This window comes from Acipenser ruthenus, chromosome 44 (genome assembly GCF_902713425.1).
Source record: "Acipenser ruthenus chromosome 44, fAciRut3.2 maternal haplotype, whole genome shotgun sequence".
NCBI lineage: Eukaryota > Metazoa > Chordata > Actinopteri > Acipenseriformes > Acipenseridae > Acipenser > Acipenser ruthenus.
This window is the reverse complement of record NC_081232.1, coordinates 1,857,177-1,877,312: the sequence shown is the minus strand read 5'-3', so window position 1 is coordinate 1,877,312 and position 20,136 is coordinate 1,857,177. Positions and strand designations below refer to the sequence as shown.

General features: G+C 42.8%; 1 protein-coding gene across 1 annotated transcript; it reads right to left on the bottom strand.

Annotated features, from left to right (window-relative positions):
* Nucleotides 1–34: 34 nt before the first annotated feature.
* On the bottom strand, nt 35–19,246 carry oxa1l (OXA1L mitochondrial inner membrane protein). Its single transcript, XM_033997972.3, has 10 exons — nt 19,041–19,246; nt 18,583–18,726; nt 16,393–16,621; nt 13,341–13,484; nt 12,402–12,487; nt 12,044–12,208; nt 11,665–11,769; nt 9,447–9,609; nt 1,503–1,583; nt 35–1,179 (listed from the first exon to the last, which is right to left on the bottom strand). Exons 1-10 carry the CDS (start codon nt 19,158–19,160, stop codon nt 1,049–1,051), a joined length of 1,368 nt encoding a protein of 455 aa, XP_033853863.3. The 5' UTR covers nt 19,161–19,246; the 3' UTR covers nt 35–1,048.
* Between the last annotated feature and the right edge of the window lie 890 nt (nt 19,247–20,136).

Here is a 20,136-nt window from a genome sequence, read left to right as displayed (position 1 = left end):
ATGCTCAATACTTCTAAGAAAGGATAGAGGCATATTTCTTAAGAAATCAGAACCCTTTTTATTATTTATCATCATCATCATTATTATTCTCTTCATTATTGTCTATAGAATTACCAAGACGTCATCATTTTTCTTTAGGGTCCTTGTGCTAGAAGTTTAGAAAGTCAAGCAGCAGACCTTCAGCCAGCGTTTTCCTCAGTGTAGTGTGTGTGAGACACACACTGAACTGTCGGTTCGGCTTTTATTTTACCCCTCTATTGGAATGCCCAATTTTTTCTCCCCGCACAGCTGCTCAGGAGATCTGAAGGTTCAGCGGCCATCCTCCGATCCCACGACCAAGCCAGCTTCCTCTTCCACACCCAGGAACTCGAGAGCGGATGTCAGTAAGCCGGCCTCTGGAGGACAAAGGCCAGCCCTGGAGGTGTCCGTTCTGACCTCACTGGACGCCTGGCCGGTAGGGTCCGCTGTAGTGCGATGAGAAGAAACAGTCTCTTCCAGTTCTGCCTCTCGTAACCCACAGGAGCGCCAGAGCCAATGCGACGCTCCCTTTAGAATTCCCAGTAAAGACCTGGGACTTCACACAGCCAGGACGCAAGCCTGTGCTGTATGAGTCACCTTGCGGCCGTGCCTTTACTAGGGGAGACCCTCAGGGACCCCGGAAGTATCTGTTTCTGGGTGAACTACCTCTGAGATCACAAGATCCACTCAACAAGAAACAGACACTTCCACATTGTCACACACGTTGCACTGATGAAAACATTAGCAGAAAAAACGCTAGTCTGCTGCTTGACTTTTTTAGTTTCTTCTATTTTTTACCTGTACAGTTTCTGATTGAAGTTCTGGGTGAACTACCTCTGATATCACAAGATCCACTCAAACAAACAGGAGAAGAAACACACACTACACTAATGAAGGAACTAGCTGTTTGCCTGCTGGACTGAGCGAAGAGAAGTGGATCTTGCAATGTCACAGCAGATCAATAAAAAGGGGGTTCAAAACGGAGCCTTCTGTTTCCCAACCCCTATTTACACACACTCGCGACTGTGCTTCAGCCGATAGTCTCCTCCCACGGCCTCTTCTTGTCTTTCGACACGCTGCCAGCTGACGCCCCTTTCGCCTTTGCAACCAATTGCTGAGGCTGCTGCAGAGGATTCTGGGTAAACGTCTGCCTCAAAGGCCCTGCATCATTGACACAAATATACAGTTACAGCGTGAATCTTCTCAACCCAATTTAAATTTCAAAAGATAACTTATGTACTTACAAAAATACATGAATTGCAGTTTTTACAAAATGAGCATTCAAATAATTAAATCATTATATATAACACTAATATAAAACCCTGTACAGAACTACAGCAGCTACCCAACATGGTGTCTATATAAAGCTGTAATGTAGTGCACTGGCATTGCCTGCTGTGTGGTGGGCAGAGCCTCTCTGTGCTGTACAGTACACAAGGCAATGCTGGGGACCACACTATGAAAGCACTGTGCATCGTGGGTACCTTTAGCTGCCATGTCTAGGTGGTTTTTGATTCGTCTCTCTCTTTCCTCCAGTTGATGCGATAGCTGGGCATTCTTCCATCCTGCAACACAAAACACAGCTCCTGCCGTCAAGCTTGAACACAGAGGGTACAGCATGCGGTGCCAGTCTCGTATCACAGTCCTGCTATAAACAGAGCACCCAGTATACAAGACTTTACGACTTTCTTTACAAGACAGATCGTATTAGGGGTACGGATCATGACACAAGACCACAGCACGGCTCACTGCAGTTCACCAAGTGGGCCTTGAATGGAGAACAAGCGTGTTTTATAGTTGGTATGAACACGCACGTGTGGTCATTACACTGTGTAACAATTTTTTTTTTTTTTGGGTTCCTGGGTAGTAAGTGTTATTTCCTAATTGCTTACGCCTCAAAAGTATAGAAAACGGCTATTATTCCGCACAAACTTTGCTTTTGTGACCAGGACAGTGATATTTTGAAATTTACCTATTTTCCTGAACATTCCAGATAGATTCAGTGCTGAGTAAACTTGGAGTAACTTCTAGAACTTTCCAGTAATATAAATAGTAGTATAAATACAGAGGCCTTAAGCCCACCAGTTCAGTTTAGTTCCAGCTGCCTAAGTGGATACATATCTGCATTTTTCTGAGATGGCATCAAGGTCATAGGAGACTTCAAAATGGTGGCATTCCTGATGGGTCTCCAAGGCAGTTTTACCAAGTTTCCCTGCTATCTTTGCCTTTGGGACAGCAGGGACACCAAGGCGCACTACCACAGGCGGGACTGGCCACAGCGGACCGAGTTCTCTGTGGGGAGGAACAATGTCAAGTGGGAGCCACTGGTGGACCCCCGGAAGGTGCTGATGCCACCACTGCACATCAAATTGGGCCTTATGAAACAATTTGTCAGAGCTCTAGATAAGCAGTCGGCAGCCTTCAAGTACCTTCAAGACTTCTTCCCTAAGCTATCTGAGGCAAAAGTCAAAGCCGGTGTCTTCGTCAGACCACAGATAAAGAAGATCCTGGAGTGCAATGAATTCCCCAAAAAGCTCACTAGTAAGGAGAAAGCGGCTTGGAACAGCTTTGTCGCAGTGGTTCGGGGCTTCCTGGGCAATCACAAGGCCGAAAACTATGTGGAGCTGGTTGAGACTCTGGTGAAGAACTACGGCACAATGGGCTGTAGGATGTCCCTCAAAGTCCATATCCTTGATGCTCATCTTGATAAATTCAAGGAGAACATGGGAGCGTACTCGGAGGAGCAAGGCGAGCGCTTCCACCAGGATATACTGGACTTTGAATGCCATTTTTGTATTACTTTAGTATAAATACATGTTAATTTGGATTCATATGTTGTTTTTTTCTGACTTTATGTGAACGAAAAGACACAAATTCGCCCGTTTTCTCATTGGAAATAGGTAAATTTCAAAATATCACTGTCCTGGTCACAAAAGCAAAGTTTGTGGGGAATAATAGCCATTTTCTATACTTTTGAGGCATAAGCAATTAGGAAATAACACTTACTACCCAGGAACAAAAATTGTGTTACACAGTGTTATCAATCCTGCTGTATGAAACTGGGGCTACCGTATTACATTTTCTGCTGGTGTTAATACAGCTCCTCTGGGCTTGTGTTGTTGTTGTTGTTGGTATACCAGCCGTCTATTCACCACGTTTCTGGATCCTCAGCTGACGCACAATCCTTGCACTCTGACATGAAAGAAGGGCTCAGGCTTGCTCATAGACTGCCCCAAAGAACACAGTGTTTGTTTGTTCCAGCTCCAGCAGGGAAAGTAAAGACACCATTTGACAGCTTGAAACTGTGTTTGCTGGACAAACTTATTTATAACACAGCCAGGTGAGTCAATCTCTTTCCAGCAAGCACAGTGGAGAAAGTGTTGTTTGCATCTTCAAATGGATACACTCAGAACAATCACTTTAAATGAACAATTTATTGACACTAGTTTTAATCAGTGGACTGTTTTGTACTCAGTAGGGGAGACCACAACAGACTGCGCATTGAATTCTATGAATAGGTCCACTCAGACCGATGGCATGCGCAATCACTTTCTAAAGGAGGCTGGTCTTTCTCATACGAATACAGAATTAGGGCTGAACCAAGTGGAAAAACAGTGAAAAGAAATTGGGTTACTAGGAACAAGAAACAATGAAGGGCAAACCTTAAGGATCCTGCAAAAAAATCAGTCTGGCAAACAGGTTTCAGGTTTTAAAAAGTGATGACAGCGACACAGAAGAAAGTGAGAGTGCTGTATTTTTAATAAGGGGTTCCATGGTACGATATGCAGACACTGGCTTCTGCTGTACAGACTGTTTAAAAGCTGTAACCCCTCTCCCGGGTGCTAAAGGTAAGGATATTGAACAGAGAATTTGCAAAACTGTTCATACCGACAGAAGAGACTCTGAGAGTGTTGAACATGATAGAGATAGAAGATCTGAAGTATTAAAGGAACATTTCAAATCTCTGACAATTAAAAAAAAAAACTGGGAGGCAAAATCATTATCAGGCTTATTACCAGTTGTTGGTAAAGGTAATGACATTTATCGAAGATCATTAAACAAGTGGTTAGCTGGTTGGTGTACACAAGAAGGTTTTGGTTTTATATATAATTGGGACTCTTTCTGGGGAACCTCTGGGTACTATTTAACAGATGGGCTGCACCTAAATAAACTGGGGGCAAGTAGATTTGCAGAAAATATTGATTTAGCTAATAATTGAAACTAGAGGTGGAGAGGGAAGGAAGAGCAGATACAGTTGAGACCGATTTAAAGGAATAGAAGTTGTTCCATGTCTGTGTGCAAATCTTTAGGGGATTCCCTTAATCTCCAAAATATGAACCCTGCTCCAACATTACCTGTTATATTTCTATCAAATACATCTTTAATGAATGATGTTATTTCAGATCACAACCTTGACATGTTATGTTTAGGGCCCTGTGAAAATCGCGATTTCACGGGCTGCACGGAAATCATGAAATTAGCCCAATACCGTGATTTTTAAAATATTCTTAAGAAATAAAAATATTTTCATAATTTATTTGTATTTGAGGAGGCTGTGTGGTCCAGTGGTTAAAGAAAAGGGCTTGTAAACAGGAGGTCCCCGGTTCAAATCCCACCTCAGCCACTGACTCATTGTGTGACCCTGAGCAAGTCACTTTACCTCCTTGTGCTCCGTCTTTCGGGTGAGACGTAGTTGTAAGTGACTCTGCAGCTGATGCATAGTTCACACACCCTAGTCTCTGTAAGTCACCTTGGATAAAGGCGTCTGCTAAATAATAATAATAATAATAATAATAATAATAATAATAATAATAATAATAACAAAAAAAAAAAAATCACAGTACCGAATGTCTCTAAAGGCAAAAAATGTGTCTGCATCAGATCACGTAAAGTCGTATCCAGCAGGAGTTTACACAGCAATGGAGGGAAGCTCTTCTGTACGTCCTGCGACGCTAGATCACTACCGAAACTCGTCTCGACAGCAAGTATTCACCGAAAGAGAAACCCGGAAATCTCTTGATCAGACTCAGCATGTGTTTCTAATGCTGTTTGATTCTCTTGATCAGTCTCAGCATGTATTTCTAATGCTGTTCGATTCTCTTGATCAATCTCAGCATGTATTTCTAATGCTGTTTGATTCTCTTGATCAGTCTCAGCATGTGTTTCTAATGCTGTTTGATTCTCTTGATCAGTCTCAGCATGTATTTCTAATGCTGTTTGATTCTCTTGATCAATCTCAGCATGTATTTCTAATGCTGTTCGATTCTCTTGATCAGTCTCAGCATGTATTTCTAATGCTGTTTGATTCTCTTGATCAATCTCAGCATGTATTTCTAATGCTGTTCGATTCTCTTGATCAGTCTCAGCATGTATTTCTAATGCTGTTCGATTCTCTTGATCAATCTCAGCATGTATTTCTAATGCTGTTTGATTCTCTTGATCAGTCTCAGCATGTATTTCTAATGCTGTTTGATTCTCTTGATCAGTCTCAGCATGTATTTCTAATGCTGTTCGATTCTCTTGATCAGTCTCAGCATGTATTTCTAATGCTGTTTGATTCTCTTGATCAATCTCAGCATGTATTTCTAATGCTGTTCGATTCTCTTGATCAATCTCAGCATGTGTTTCTAATGCTGTTTGATTCTCTTGATCAGTCTCAGCATGTATTTCTAATGCTGTTTGATTCTCTTGATCAGTCTCAGCATGTATTTCTAATGCTGTTCGATTCTCTTGATCAATCTCAGCATGTGTTTCTAATGCTGTTTGATTCTCTTGATCAGTCTCAGCATGTATTTCTAATGCTGTTCGATTCTCTTGATCAATCTCAGCATGTGTTTCTAATGCTGTTTGATTCTCTTGATCAATCTCAGCATGTATTTCTAATGCTGTTTGATTCTCTTGATCAATCTCAGCATGTATTTCTAATGCTGTTTGATTCTCTTGATCAATCTCAGCATGTGTTTCTAATGCTGTTCGATTCTCTTGATCAGTCTCAGCATGTGTTTCTAATGCTGTTTGATTCTCTTGATCAGTCTCAGCATGTATTTCTAATGCTGTTCGATTCTCTTGATCAATCTCAGCATGTGTTTCTAATGCTGTTTGATTCTCTTGATCAATCTCAGCATGTATTTCTAATGCTGTTTGATTCTCTTGATCAATCTCAGCATGTATTTCTAATGCTGTTTGATTCTCTTGATCAATCTCAGCATGTATTTCTAATGCTGTTTGATTCTCTTGATCAATCTCAGCATGTATTTCTAATGCTGTTTGATTCTCTTGATCAATCTCAGCATGTATTTCTAATGCTGTTTGATTCTCTTGATCAATCTCAGCATGTGTTTCTAATGCTGTTCGATTCTCTTGATCAGTCTCAGCATGTGTTTCTAATGCTGTTTGATTCTCTTGATCAATCTCAGCATGTATTTCTAATGCTGTTCGATTCTCTTGATCAATCTCAGCATGTATTTCTAATGCTGTTTGATTCTCTTGATCAGTCTCAGCATGTATTTCTAATGCTGTTTGATTCTCTTGATCAATCTCAGCATGTATTTCTAATGCTGTTCGATTCTCTTGATCAGACTCAGCATGTATTTCTAATGCTGTTTGATTCTCTTGATCAATCTCAGCATGTATTTCTAATGCTGTTCGATTCTCTTGATCAATCTCAGCATGTGTTTCTAATGCTGTTCGATTCTCTTGATCAATCTCAGCATGTATTTCTAATGCTGTTCGATTCTCTTGATCAATCTCAGCATGTATTTCTAATGCTGTTCGATTCTCTTGATCAGTCTCAGCATGTATTTCTAATGCTGTTTGATTCTCTTGATCAATCTCAGCATGTATTTCTAATGCTGTTCGATTCTCTTGATCACACTCAGAAGGTTACAGGGCCTACGCACAATCGTGGCCATACATTAGATTTAGTAATTTCTCATGGCTTAGATGTTCAAAAATTGTCAGCATTGGATCCTACTATATCTGATCATTTGGCTATTCTGTTTGAGATTAAGTGGTAGATGTACCAAGATGGGCCAGTCGCAGCGCATACTGCAGTTTGCATTTTCGTTATGACAATTCCCAAAGTGCACATTTTGTCACATGTACTAATAAATATGTCAATGAAAAGAGCACCAATACACTAATTTAAATATTATTTGTCATCTTAGCAAGATCTCTAGTGAGAGTTGTGTAACATTTGAGTTGTGGTGCCCGATAATATAAAAAGATATGATAAGATAACGTCTATACATGCAAGGATGCAAGAATCAAAATGACATTGTTTTTGGTAAATGTAAACGTCATCTGTACAACGCATTCTGTTCTATCTTTGTTTTACCTATTTTAATATATATATATATATATATATATATATATATACACATATACACACACACGCACAGTATAAAAATGAAAGTTTAATCCCATCAGATTCTATAGTGGGGCCCCAACCTTCACCTCCAAAAAGCTTTTTCCGACATAAGGAGGTGTCGGGTTTAAAAACAATACAATAAAATCGCACACACATACATTTGCAGTTCTCGATGTATTTTAAATGTAAATCACTGTGCTGAAATAACACTAATGTGTTTTGGGTAGGCTACACATTACATAATGTAAAAATATAAATCTGTACAGTAGGTCGATACAGTACAGTAGTAAAATCAAATGAATACCTAGCACACTTTTTTTGTACTGGTAACACAAAATGGTGTACAATGCGAATAAAAGATTTTATTTTAATTATTATTTTTAACTTGGTCTACTTAGTAGCCTAGACAATTATTATTATTATTATTTATTTCTTAGCAGACGCTCTTATCCAGGGCGATTTACAATTGTTACAAGATATCACATTATTTTTTTACCTACAATTACATTATTTTTTACACATTATTTTTAGATAGTTTTTTGTTTTTTGTTTTTTTTTACTGGAGCAATCTAGGTAAAGTACCTTGCTGAAGGGTACAGCAGCAGTGTCCCCCACCTGGGATTGAACCCACGACCCTCCGGTAACGAGTCCAGAGCCCCGACCACTACTCCACACTGCTGCCCCACAATAAACACACAATAGATCATGGTCCTCTACAGATGCTCAGAATGAGCTGGAGGGGTTAATGGCACATGTGTGCAGTCTATTGCTCCGAACACGCTGGGAAAACCATAAATGCCATAGCAATTAGTTTTTAAGGGTTGTTAGTACACCCTGACTTTAATGAAAATTAGGTACTTGGGTGTTCGTCTCAAATACATTGAGCACAACTGGCAACGCACGACAAAAAGCAGACTGGGAACTGCCAGCAACAATTGCGACTGTTTAAAACATGCTTTCAAAAGTTCTTAACAAAATGATTCAGCTGTAAGTGTTGCAATTGTCCATAGCTTTAGTACATCTCGTTACAATATTTTTGATTCCTCATTTGCACCCTGTTCTCCACCCTGTTTTTGTGAATTTCTGCAGGAAAGCCCAGAATTACATAATCATTTAAGGCTATAGCGCAAATATGAACTGCAGCTGCAAAGCCTTCGTTCAAATGATGCTGACAGCGTTGCGTTTGTTTAGTACATTTCACGCTACACTTCCTTCTGGTTTGCATTGATTGCGACAGACGCAACACTTCAGTACATCTGCCCCGAAGTTGCTTTCACAGACGAAGCGTGCAATACATTACATTAAAACCAGCAAAATGAATTCATCCACTGCATCCAGGCTCTCTGACATACCGATATATCACTGCTCACTGCTGCTCCGTCTCTTTCACTTGGTTGGTTAGTTGATCATTAGAATTATTTTAATCAAATACTTGATACAAATACTTGTTTTTTTAGATCCAATTCCAACGGAAATCCTCAAAGGCATTTTTGTTGATCTCTGTGACTTTGTTTTATAAATTATTAACAGATCTTTGTCAACTGGAACCACTTTTAAAACTGTCGTGGTTAAGCCGCTACTCAAAAAAATCTAATTTCGATCCTACAGTTTTGAGCAATTTTAGACCCATCTCCAATGTACCTTTAATAGCGAAATCTTGGAGAAGGTAGTAACCGTTCTGGTTTTATTAGGCCTAAGTGTAGCATTTGATGCTGTTGATCATACCATTTTAGAGAGTTGAAAGGTTATCACATGATCTGAATGGAATGCGGAAGGCTGTTCAGAGCCCAGCAGTTAGGATTCTCCAGACAAGCTCAGAGCAGCTCAGCCGGGTGAAGGTAGATTTAGAGAAAAATAAACTCAAGATTGAAAACAGGACCCAGAAGCACTCAGAATGACTGCAGACAGCACCCAACACATTACAAATGAACAGGTACGTATCAAAAATGAACTCAATTGACTCTCTTAAAAGAAGTTTCATCTCTCACTACCTTCCTCAAGACCAACCTGTTGAGGCATCTGCCAAACAAATAAATAGTACTAATAATTCTCTGCTCACCAGTTCTCATGCTCTGCAGGAAGCCGTCTTGTTGGGGCAGTGATGAGGGGTCGTGGGTCACCCTGTCTGGGATTCCTAGCCTCCTCCTGACTGCCGGGATCTTCAGGAAGCCCACCTGAGCCAGCGAGAAGACGTTCGAGGTCATCCAGTAGGTGAAGATAGCCTGGAGAGACAAGAGCACAGCTCAGAGAGAGAGGCTGGAGAGACGAGAGCACAGCACAGCACAGAGAGGGGCTGGAGAGACGAGAGCACAGCACAGCACAGAGAGGGGCTGGAGAGACGAGAGCACAGCACAGCAGAGAGAGAGGGGCTGGAGAGACGAGAGCACAGCACAGCAGAGAGAGAGGGGCTGGAGAGACGAGAGCACAGCACAGCAGAGAGAGAGGGGCTGGAGAGACGAGAGCACAGCACAGCACAGAGAGAGGGGCTGGAGAGACGAGAGCACAGCACAGCACAGAGAGGGGCTGGAGAGACGAGAGCACAGCACAGCAGAGAGAGAGGGGCTGGAGAGACGAGAGCACAGCACAGCAGAGAGAGAGGGGCTGGAGAGACGAGAGCACAGCACAGCACAGAGAGGGGCTGGAGAGACGAGAGCACAGCACAGCAGAGAGAGAGGGGCTGGAGAGACGAGAGCACAGCACAGCAGAGAGAGAGGGGCTGGAGAGACGAGAGCACAGCACAGAGAGGGGCTGGAGAGACGAGAGCACAGCACAGCACAGAGAGGGGCTGGAGAGACGAGAGCACAGCACAGAGAGGGGCTGGAGAGACGAGAGCACAGCACAGCACAGAGAGGGGCTGGAGAGACGAGAGCACAGCACAGCAGAGAGAGGGGCTGGAGAGACGAGAGCACAGCACAGCAGAGAGAGAGGGGCTGGAGAGACGAGAGCACAGCACAGCACAGAGAGGGGCTGGAGAGACGAGAGCACAGCACAGCAGAGAGAGAGGGGCTGGAGAGACGAGAGCACAGCACAGCAGAGAGAGAGGGGCTGGAGAGACGAGAGCACAGCACAGCAGAGAGAGAGGGGCTGGAGAGACGAGAGCACAGCACAGCACAGAGAGGGGCTGGAGAGACGAGAGCACAGCACAGCACAGAGAGGGGCTGGAGAGACGAGAGCACAGCACAGCACAGCAGAGAGAGAGGGGCTGGAGAGACGAGAGCACAGCACAGCACAGCAGAGAGAGAGGGGCTGGAGAGACGAGAGCACAGCACAGCACAGCAGAGAGAGAGGGGCTGGAGAGACGAGAGCACAACACAGCACAGCAGAGAGAGAGGGGCTGGAGAGATGAGAGAACAGCACAGCAGAGAGAGAAGGACTGGAGAGACGAGAGCACAGCACAGCACAGCAGAGAGTGGGGTACACAAGACTGTGGCAAAGAAACACAACAAATTACAGGAAATAATCTTCAATATTATACCCACAAATTATTCTGACAGTCCCCCTGTAGTTTTTATTATCAGTGTTCATCAGTGCTGCACAAACCCAGTATTGGGATGGAGCGCACCACTCAAATCAGGTGGTGAGGGTCGTAGGTGTCGATCGGGCTGGTTCACCATTCAGAGTGAGACGAGTGAAGAAGCAGCTGCTTGCATTTGTGTGGATCTCTGTTCTCCACAGAGTCTTAAGAGAAGCAACGATCATCACAAACGCAAGCAGCTGTTTTTCACTCGTTTCATTCTGAATTAAAGAGGAGGTCGCTCTGCAACTCAGTGTAACCCACTTCCCTGTCTGCAAACGCTGCAGGGTTCTAATAGTGCTGGCTGAGAGATATTAACCCCTCAGTCACACTTTCTGCATGACTGTCAGCTAATTCAATAATTACTAGCAGACAGAATCACGCATTCTCACGAGACACACTAAAACATAAAACAATGGCGGACGGCACTTTGCTTGTCCTGCATGTAAACAATAACACAAATAAAAAATAATACAGAACACGATACGCACAGGGGCGGGGTGTGCCCTGTCACACCACTGCATTGGGTTTTAAAGTCCCACAGTGCAGACTCTGTTTCTGCAAATGTGTGAATCCCTATTGAAATGAATGCTGTGATCTGCTCTACAATCTGGAACCTGTCTGTTCAGGAATCCTGTGCGATCTGAAAGTCTCGTCTGATTAAAATCAATGGAACTGTGACTGTGCAGTCCAGCGCTGGGTCACGTGAGCTTCCTGTTCTAAGTTTATAAATGGAGCATGCTTGGCAGAGGTGTGCCGTTACCGTGGGGAAGGAGATGGTGAGAGGCAGAATGACGAAGGGCATCACTCTGAACACAGTCTTCATCGCACGCAGGTTTGGGTTGTCAACACCGGACTCTGCACCTAACTGAGGAACAGAAAAACAAAGACATTACTGAGAGAGAGAGAGAGAGAGAGGAGAAGAAAGAAGGGAGAAATGAGGGAGCAAAGGAGAGGGTGGAGAGAGGAAAGAAGGGAGAGAGGAGACCTAACAGGGGAAATGAAAACCCCCACGGACCAAGATACACACAGACAGACCCGCACACAGTCACACATTCAAACTCACAAAGACACACAGTCACACATTCAAACACACACACACACACACAGTCAGACACACAGAGCCATCAATGCCCCATCACCTCGATGATTGCGAACATAGTCCCGGTCACAGCCAGCGGAAGGATATATAAGGGGTCGGACAGAGTCAGGTCAGTGAACCACCACAGCCCGCCACTCTGCATGCTGGGAACTGGGAGGTACGCCATCTTCCGAAGGGCGATGAAGAACGAGATGAAGATGGGGGCCTGAGAGAGGGAGAGAGAACAAGGGAGAATTACACACGACACAAGAAAGTACAGCCCTGCAGCAGGTGTCTGTGTGAGTTACAACATTCTAACAGAGTCTAATTTCATTAAAGCCACAGACAGACGAGCCCCACAATCCTGTTCAGTTTGTACCTCTCAGTACAACACAGCAATGCAGCTTCAATGCACTCACCTGCACCAAGGGGACTAGGAATCCTCTGAAAGGGTTAATATCGTGCTTCTTCTGAAAGATCATCATGTCAGAATAGGCCTTCGAGACTGTGAGAGAGAGAGAGAGAGAGATTGAACTCTACTGCCCTGTGTACAGCGAGGCTCTGCCCAGCACACAGCAGGCAATGCCAGCGCACTAGATTACAGCTTTAAATAGACACCATGTTGGGTAGCTGTTGTAGTTCTGTACAGGGTGTTCTACAGCGTGGTCCTGACAGCATTGCACTGTGTACAGTGCAGTACATAAGAGTACAGTAGTACAGTGCAGTGTTGCTGTGTACAGTACAGTGCAGTGTTACCTGTGTACAGTGCAGTGTTGCTGTGTACAGTGCAGTTCAGTACAATGCAGTGTTCCTGTGTACAGTGCAGTGATCTTGTGTACAGTGCAGTGATCCTGTGTACAGTACAGTGTTCCTGTGTACAGCGCAGTGATCCTGTGTACAGCGCAGTGCAGTGTTCCTGTGTACAGTGCAGTGATCCTGTGTACAGTGCAGTGTTCCTGTGTAGTGTTCCTGTGTACAGTGCAGTACAGTGCAGTGTTCCTGTGTACAGTGCAGTGTTCCTGTGTACAGTGCAGTACAGTGTTCCTGTGTACAGTGCAGTGCAGTACAGTGTTCCTGTGTACAGTGCAGTGATCCTGTGTACAGTGCAGTACAGTGTTCCTGTGTACAGCATAGTGCAGTGTTCCTGTGTACAGTGCAGTACAGTGCAGTGTTCCTGTGTACAGTGCAGTGCAGTGTTCCTGTGTACAGTGCAGTGCAGTGCAGTGTTCCTGTGTACAGTGCAGTGATCCTGTGTACAGTGCAGTACAGTGCAGTGTTCCTGTGTACAGCACAGTGCAGTGTTCCTGTGTACAGTGCAGTACAGTGCAGTGTTCCTGTGTTTCTGTATTTGCACTCACAGTCAAACTTGTTCCCGCTGTGTTTGGCCTCGTTCATGCGGTTGGTCAGTTTGGTCATCTCTGGTAAGTGGTTGTTCAGTTTGGCTGCTTCCCTCTGACCCTTAACAATGACCGGGAACACCAGACAGCGAGCCAGCACTGTGCCTGGGAGAGAGAGAGAGAGGGTTAATCGTTTGTAAATCCTAGGTAGGTATGGTTTAAGTCAGGGGTAATCAATAGGACTCCGAATCCACATTTTGGCCGGATCGCCAAGTCATATGCCACTTGCATTCACATTAGAATTGCTGTGAATGTTTCAGACGGCTTGGTTGTTATGATAGAGGGTACAGCAGGTGTTGCTGTGATAGTGAGTAAGAGCACACTATGGTACCGTACTGCACTACTCGTGTGTACAAGACTTCACTTTGCAAGCAATGGCAACGCAACACACAGAACCCAGGTCACGAGAGACATCGCATCATTCCACGAGCCACCAAAAGGTGCTATGTGTGCAAAGCTTAGCAAGGAGTATCCGGATTGCTGATTGTATTGGAGATTCAAATCGTCAAATTCTGCGATCCAAGTCAGTCTTACAACACATGCAGTTAAAATGTTTCCTGTCTGAAGTACCTGCAGATCACATTATGTTCTCCAAGATGAACATTATTAATATAAATTAGTGCTGGGACAAATATTCAAATGAATATTTTTGGACATGTATTCAGTTTGTATTCACTACAAATGACAAAAATACCTTGCACTTAATTAAAAAGAGCTCTGTGTGATCTGCGAGATTAATATATATATATAAAACACAGCAGCTCGAGCCTCTACTCTAAGTTTTAGACAGCAAAAAGTAAACAAATAGATTATGCACACGCACACATAGTGATCTCTACGGAAAGCCATCTGGGTCAGAAAAGCTATGGCAACTGTTCACTGTGAAGAAACGGCAATGGCAAGGAATGACAAAAAGTTTAAAAAAAAAAGAAATTAAAATAAAATGCGGCAGAGGTTGCGCTAGCCTTTAAAAATGTGCATTTGTAAAAAGCATGCCATCTCAGTTTTTTACCATAACATCTGCATATTGCACCAACATAGTTATATTATTTTCCAATGTAACTATTTCAGATTGGTGAAGTTAACATGCAAAACAGTACACAGTATAAATAATGGTAGTAGAAATAGACAGACAAGCTTGCCATGAAACGTTTTCTTTTGAAAATCCCCCGTTCACAATGTAACAATCAGTGTTCTTGAACATGTATCAATGTGTCTGCGGGGAGCTGTCAACATCACAACTATTCACAGCTTTGCTGTTTAAAAATTCTTTACATTTTCATTTTAGCACCCAAGTCCAAAAATGACTCGTTCTCTTTCCAAATCAAAGTCTTAATAATTCTCAGGAGCTCCCATTGGAACGGTCATGCTTTAGATGATCCTCACGTAAACGAGAGTGTTTGCTGGTCTGCACTCTGCTCTGACAGCTAACCCCGTTCTGCTGGTACACAAGATACAGGTATCGGAATTGCAATTACCGCAAGTTTTGCGAAAGCAGGAAAGAGGTCGGAATAGTTCTCAATAAAAACCCTGCCAGCCTCATCCATGGTCTTAAAACCATGATTTTTGCGCATGTGTTTTACTTGTCCAAATTCTTGGCTGAGTGTCAACAGGGAAGATGCTCTGATACAGAATCCCGAGTCGCTGTAATGCCAGGGACGTGCGCAGAGCTGCATGGGATACCGAGACCTCCGCTGCTGTTGCTTTTGTTTCTTTGGTTATTTTTTTTTTTTTAAAAGAGGATGCAGGGAGCAGTGGAACCATTTTTACATGCTGCAGTGCATAAAACTACTTCGTAAAATAAACAAATTGATTGGACAGGGATGAAAAGGGCATCTGTTGTCTTTTACATCTGTGTTTTAGAAACGCACTGCTGTTATTTTTTTTGCGTATATAGCACAGATTTCTGTGTAAAAGTGACCCTGAAATGCGGTGACAACTTTATGTACTATTTGTTTCGGGAATAAACAAAACAACGTTTAACTTGAGCTGCTCTTTGGCATCCTTTGTTTTGTAGTTAATTCACTGGGGTAAAGCAAGTCCTACACAACATATTCTTTACTCCTGGGATATTTTTCTATTAATGTGTTACATATTGTAAGGTCTAACTGTAAAATAGTCACACACACACACACGGGCCACGCCCCCTGCCGCTGCTGCTATGCTGTCTCTGCCTGCGTTCTGAAATATAATGGCTTTTATTACATTTTGAAAAATGAACTAATATCCGAACGAATACTTCAATTATGAGCGAATATCTAAACATGAAAATCCTGTGTTCGTCCCAACATTAACATTAATATCAGCGTTCTGTTCTGACCGATGGAAATCTGTGCGTCTTGCTGAGCTCACCTGTAACTCAAGGCTCTTGAGGACCTGCCACTTCTCCCACTTACTGTGAGTATTAGCTGATTATAAATGCACTGAATGTAAAATTACTGTTTATTATTTGTAAGGTATTTGTATTTCTAATTGACTTGAAAAGAGAAAGCACAGTAATTTTTCAGTTCAGTTTTTCTTCCCCTGGTTACTTTCATTTCTTCTTTATCCATACACGTGTGGCTGCTACTGCTGCAGCTGATGGTTTCATTTCATATGATAATGATGGGTAATGAAGCAGAGTTTTGGAAACAGTAAAGGGAGGGCCGCATCGACCCTTGATAAAGCTTCCCTGGGACAACGCCGCACAGTGCAGGGATGGTTCTAACACTCCCATTGCATAGCAGCTTCACCCATTCCAGGTTTTACTACCAGCTTGATTATTAAACTCATAGTAAAACCAAGAATGGCTCACACTGCTATGCAACCCTGCGGTACCTAAAAAGTTAAACAGCTCAGACATTGACTGCCTACCAAAATGAACTAAAACTGAACTCCTGCGCACACCCTTGGCTTGATTGATTGTAGTTGCCCGTAATGGCTGGTGGAAGCCACAGGGAGGCGCTGTGCACACTGGCCTTTGCACTCCCACAAGGTTAGAGGGGTTATAATAAGTGTGAATCCATCCACTCACCCACCACGATGGCCCCCCACCAGGGCAGCCCCAGGTTCAAGTGCAGACACTCGAGAATATTCTGAATGAGCCCCACGGGAGTGTACGCCCCCAGTCCCAGCTCGGATAGGCTGAGCTCAGGCCCTGCCTCCTGCAGCACATCCAATACTGTGGGGGCTGACTCTGCCGCCTGCTCTGTGATTGGTTGGAGGAGGGAAGGGGCGGTGCCTGCTGCTGTGTTAATGGGAACCTTAACAAAAGATAGAGAAAAAGAGGGCATTAGGCAATGATAATGATGTGATACAGCCACAGGAAATTTCCATGTATCTGAGTGAAAGGAGGTATTGTTAAAATGAGCTACTGCTTGTTGTTTAACTAGATATAAAAAAGAAAGAGTATAGGGTGCTGTGTAAGATGTAGGAATGCATTTATTTAGAAATAAGTATATTGATTAGACTTTAGATTTAGTATAGAATGAAGTATTGTTTCTTGTTAATTGTGGGAAAGACAGACAAATGGAGATCTGTGAGAGCTGCTTCCATGAGATTCCAACCAGTTTTATGACTATTGTCTCCTGTAAGAGGTGTACCAAAGAGGTGACACCTCTGACACAACAGGTGTCTCTCATGGTGGAAACTTCAAAGAACTCCAGGAAGCTCTCTCTCTCTCTCTCTCTCTTTCCTCCCATCAAAGAGTTAAGAAAATGAACAAAAGGGTTCAATTTAGGAAGAAGGACAAGATAGCATTTGAAATTAGATGCACAGACCATGTGGGATGTGAATCTTTTGATGTAAAGATTGTAAAAACTTGGAAACGTGTTCTCTTGTGACTGGTTTCAAGGAAAAACATGATGTCACAAGAAACAACATTTAAACTGGAAAATGCTCAATGTTCTTTGTCTTACTCTGGTCCGTGCTTGGAGAGAGGATACCTGCAAACTGTTGTCACCATGTAACCTTTGCAACTCAGAACTTTTATCTTCAATAAACTACACTTATCTGGACTCAAACAAGAAGCCCGCAACTTCTCTTTCGCTTTTTTTACTGTTGAATCACAACATAAGATGCAAGCCGATTTTCACCCACTCAAGGACAGGGCTAGGTGTGTAATGACCTACATGAGACATATGATGCATAACAAGATTGACTACTTTGTTGAAAGACAAAACTGAAAGGAGTCGGGGAGAACATGTGTTCACACCACCTATCAAACACACTCCATTCAAGCAGCACTGGGTGAACTACAGCGAGCTATCCTGTGCTACAATACAAATGATACATGCCTCTATGACGGTACAACACAGCATGTAAAGAAAGCACCACGTTTCATCAATACAGTGAACTGGTACAGCCCTAGTCAAGAACGTGGAGTGGAGATTAGCTTGCATCAAACATCACCCTAGATATTCTATACATCACAGGAATGGAAACAAGACTCCTATTGCACAGCAGTCTCAACCCCTGCCAGGTTTTACAATGTGCTTGATTAGCCCCAGTGTGCAGGTAACAACGTCAGGTGTGTCTTATTAAACTCACAGTAAAACCAGGAATGGATCAAACTGCTATGCAACAGGAGTCTTATTTCCAGCCCTGTCACAAAACAATAAAACGAAGCATGGAGACACTTAGTCAAAAGCATGAAACTGAGCCTGTCCTCTTCACATAACAGTGCTGGTAATATTTATTACAGGGCAGTACTGTACAGGGTTACAATGCAAGATAACTACAGTACAGTTTACAGTATAATAACAATACTGCTAGAATACAATATGAACTAGGATGCAACTATTATTATTATTATTATTTATTTCTTAGCAGACGCCCTTATCCAAGGCGACTTACAATTGTTACAAGATATCACATTATACATTATTTCACATTATACAGATATCACATTATTTTACATACAATTACCCATTTATACAGTCGGGTTTTTTTTCACTGGAGCAATCTAGGTAAAGTACCTTGCTCAAGGGTACAACAGCAGTGTCCCCCATTGGGGATTGAACCCACAACCTTCCGGTCAAGAGTCCAGAGCCCTAACCACTACTCCACACTGCTGCCCGTTATATCTACAAAGATATACGAGTAGTGCAATAGTGCAAGGATGGTGCATGAATGGATGAACGTTTAGAAGCTCCCAGACTCAAAGCCATGGCGATCCCTGATCCAGTCTTTGCATTATCCCCCCTGGTTTATACGCTATACTTACCTCTGTGCTGTTGTGTCTCACGGCTACCGCAGTGACCAACACAAACTGACCGTTCGACTGCCGGCCGCGAGCGCCACCGAGTGACCGACCGCAGACCCCCCCACTCCATACCGTGTGGATCCACGACCTTTGTAACAGAGAACGCTGCAAAATATATATATATATATATATAACAATCACGGTTTGTACTACAGTATTCCCAGCAAATACTACTGTAGTTTAAATTAAAATAAACTGGAAGGATGCTGTAAACGAAAACACAGAGAGGGACAGAGATTTCAACACGTTTGCTGACAGATACAATCAAAACGTGTCTCTTCTGTCCAGTGACTTTTGAATCGAGGCGTATTAATAAAAAAAAAAAATACGTAAGAAAATGAGATAAACAAACGTATGGGACGCGTTAACCGTCCTACCAGCATTAGTACTATTATTACGCATTTACTAACTGAACTTACCGTTGCGTGTGGGTTTGGCAGAAGAAATGTTTGCGGGTTTATCCCGTGAATGTTGATATTATTATTATTAAAGCATTTCATTAAAGAACCCCGTGTCACTTTGACCCTGAACGCTGCCATCTTGGAGTGGGCGGTGTAAAGAGAGAGACGCAACGTGGACGGGGAGATTGGAGGGACAAACAGGAAAGCCCTCACTCCCTCAAACCAGAATGAACGTCTGATTTATTTTGCATGCATGCATTATTATTTTTGTTACGTAAATAGTTTTAAACAAAAAAAAAGGTTTAAATTACACTATTTTCATAAAGTGATGCGACTTCAACAGCAAGCCGCTCGGAATGTCATTGTATGGGGTATAATTGCAGCCCCATTGTGTTTTTGTGATGTTAAAGTTTGTCTTAATCTTCCTTGCTTTCAGCTGGGCCGGAGAATATGAAGACAGTGTGTGCTACATATTGAATGTGTTTCCATTTTATTGACCACTATTTAAGGGGACATGCGTCTGAATGATCAAACATGAGAACATAAGAACATAAGAAAGTTTACAAACGAGAGGAGGCCATTCAGCCCATCTTGCTCGTTTGGTTGTTAGTAGCTTATTGATCCCAGAATCTCATCAAGCAGCTTCTTGAAGGATCCCAGGGTGTCAGCTTCAACAACATTACTGGGGAGTTGGTTCCAGACCCTCACAATTCTCTGTATAAAAAAGTGCTCCTATTTTCTGTTCTGAATGCCCCTTTATCTAATCTCCATTTGTGACCCCTGGTCCTTGTTTCTTTTTTCAGGTCAAAAAAGTCCCCTGGGTCGACATTGTCTATACCTTTTAGGATTTTGATTGCTTGAATCAGCTCACCACGTAGTCTTCTTTGTTCAAGACTGAATAGATTCAATTATTTTAGCCTGTCTGCATACGACATACCTTTTAAACCCGGGATAATTCTGGTTGCTCTTCTTTGCACTCTTTGTTACCGTTTGAAATTCTAGTGTGTTCCCTATCTAACCCTGCTTCTGCTTCCATCATTTTTTAACAGGCTTATTAAACTAATTAATGTCCCTTTTCAACTTTCTGAAAATATTCCTGAAGCTTAATTAACTT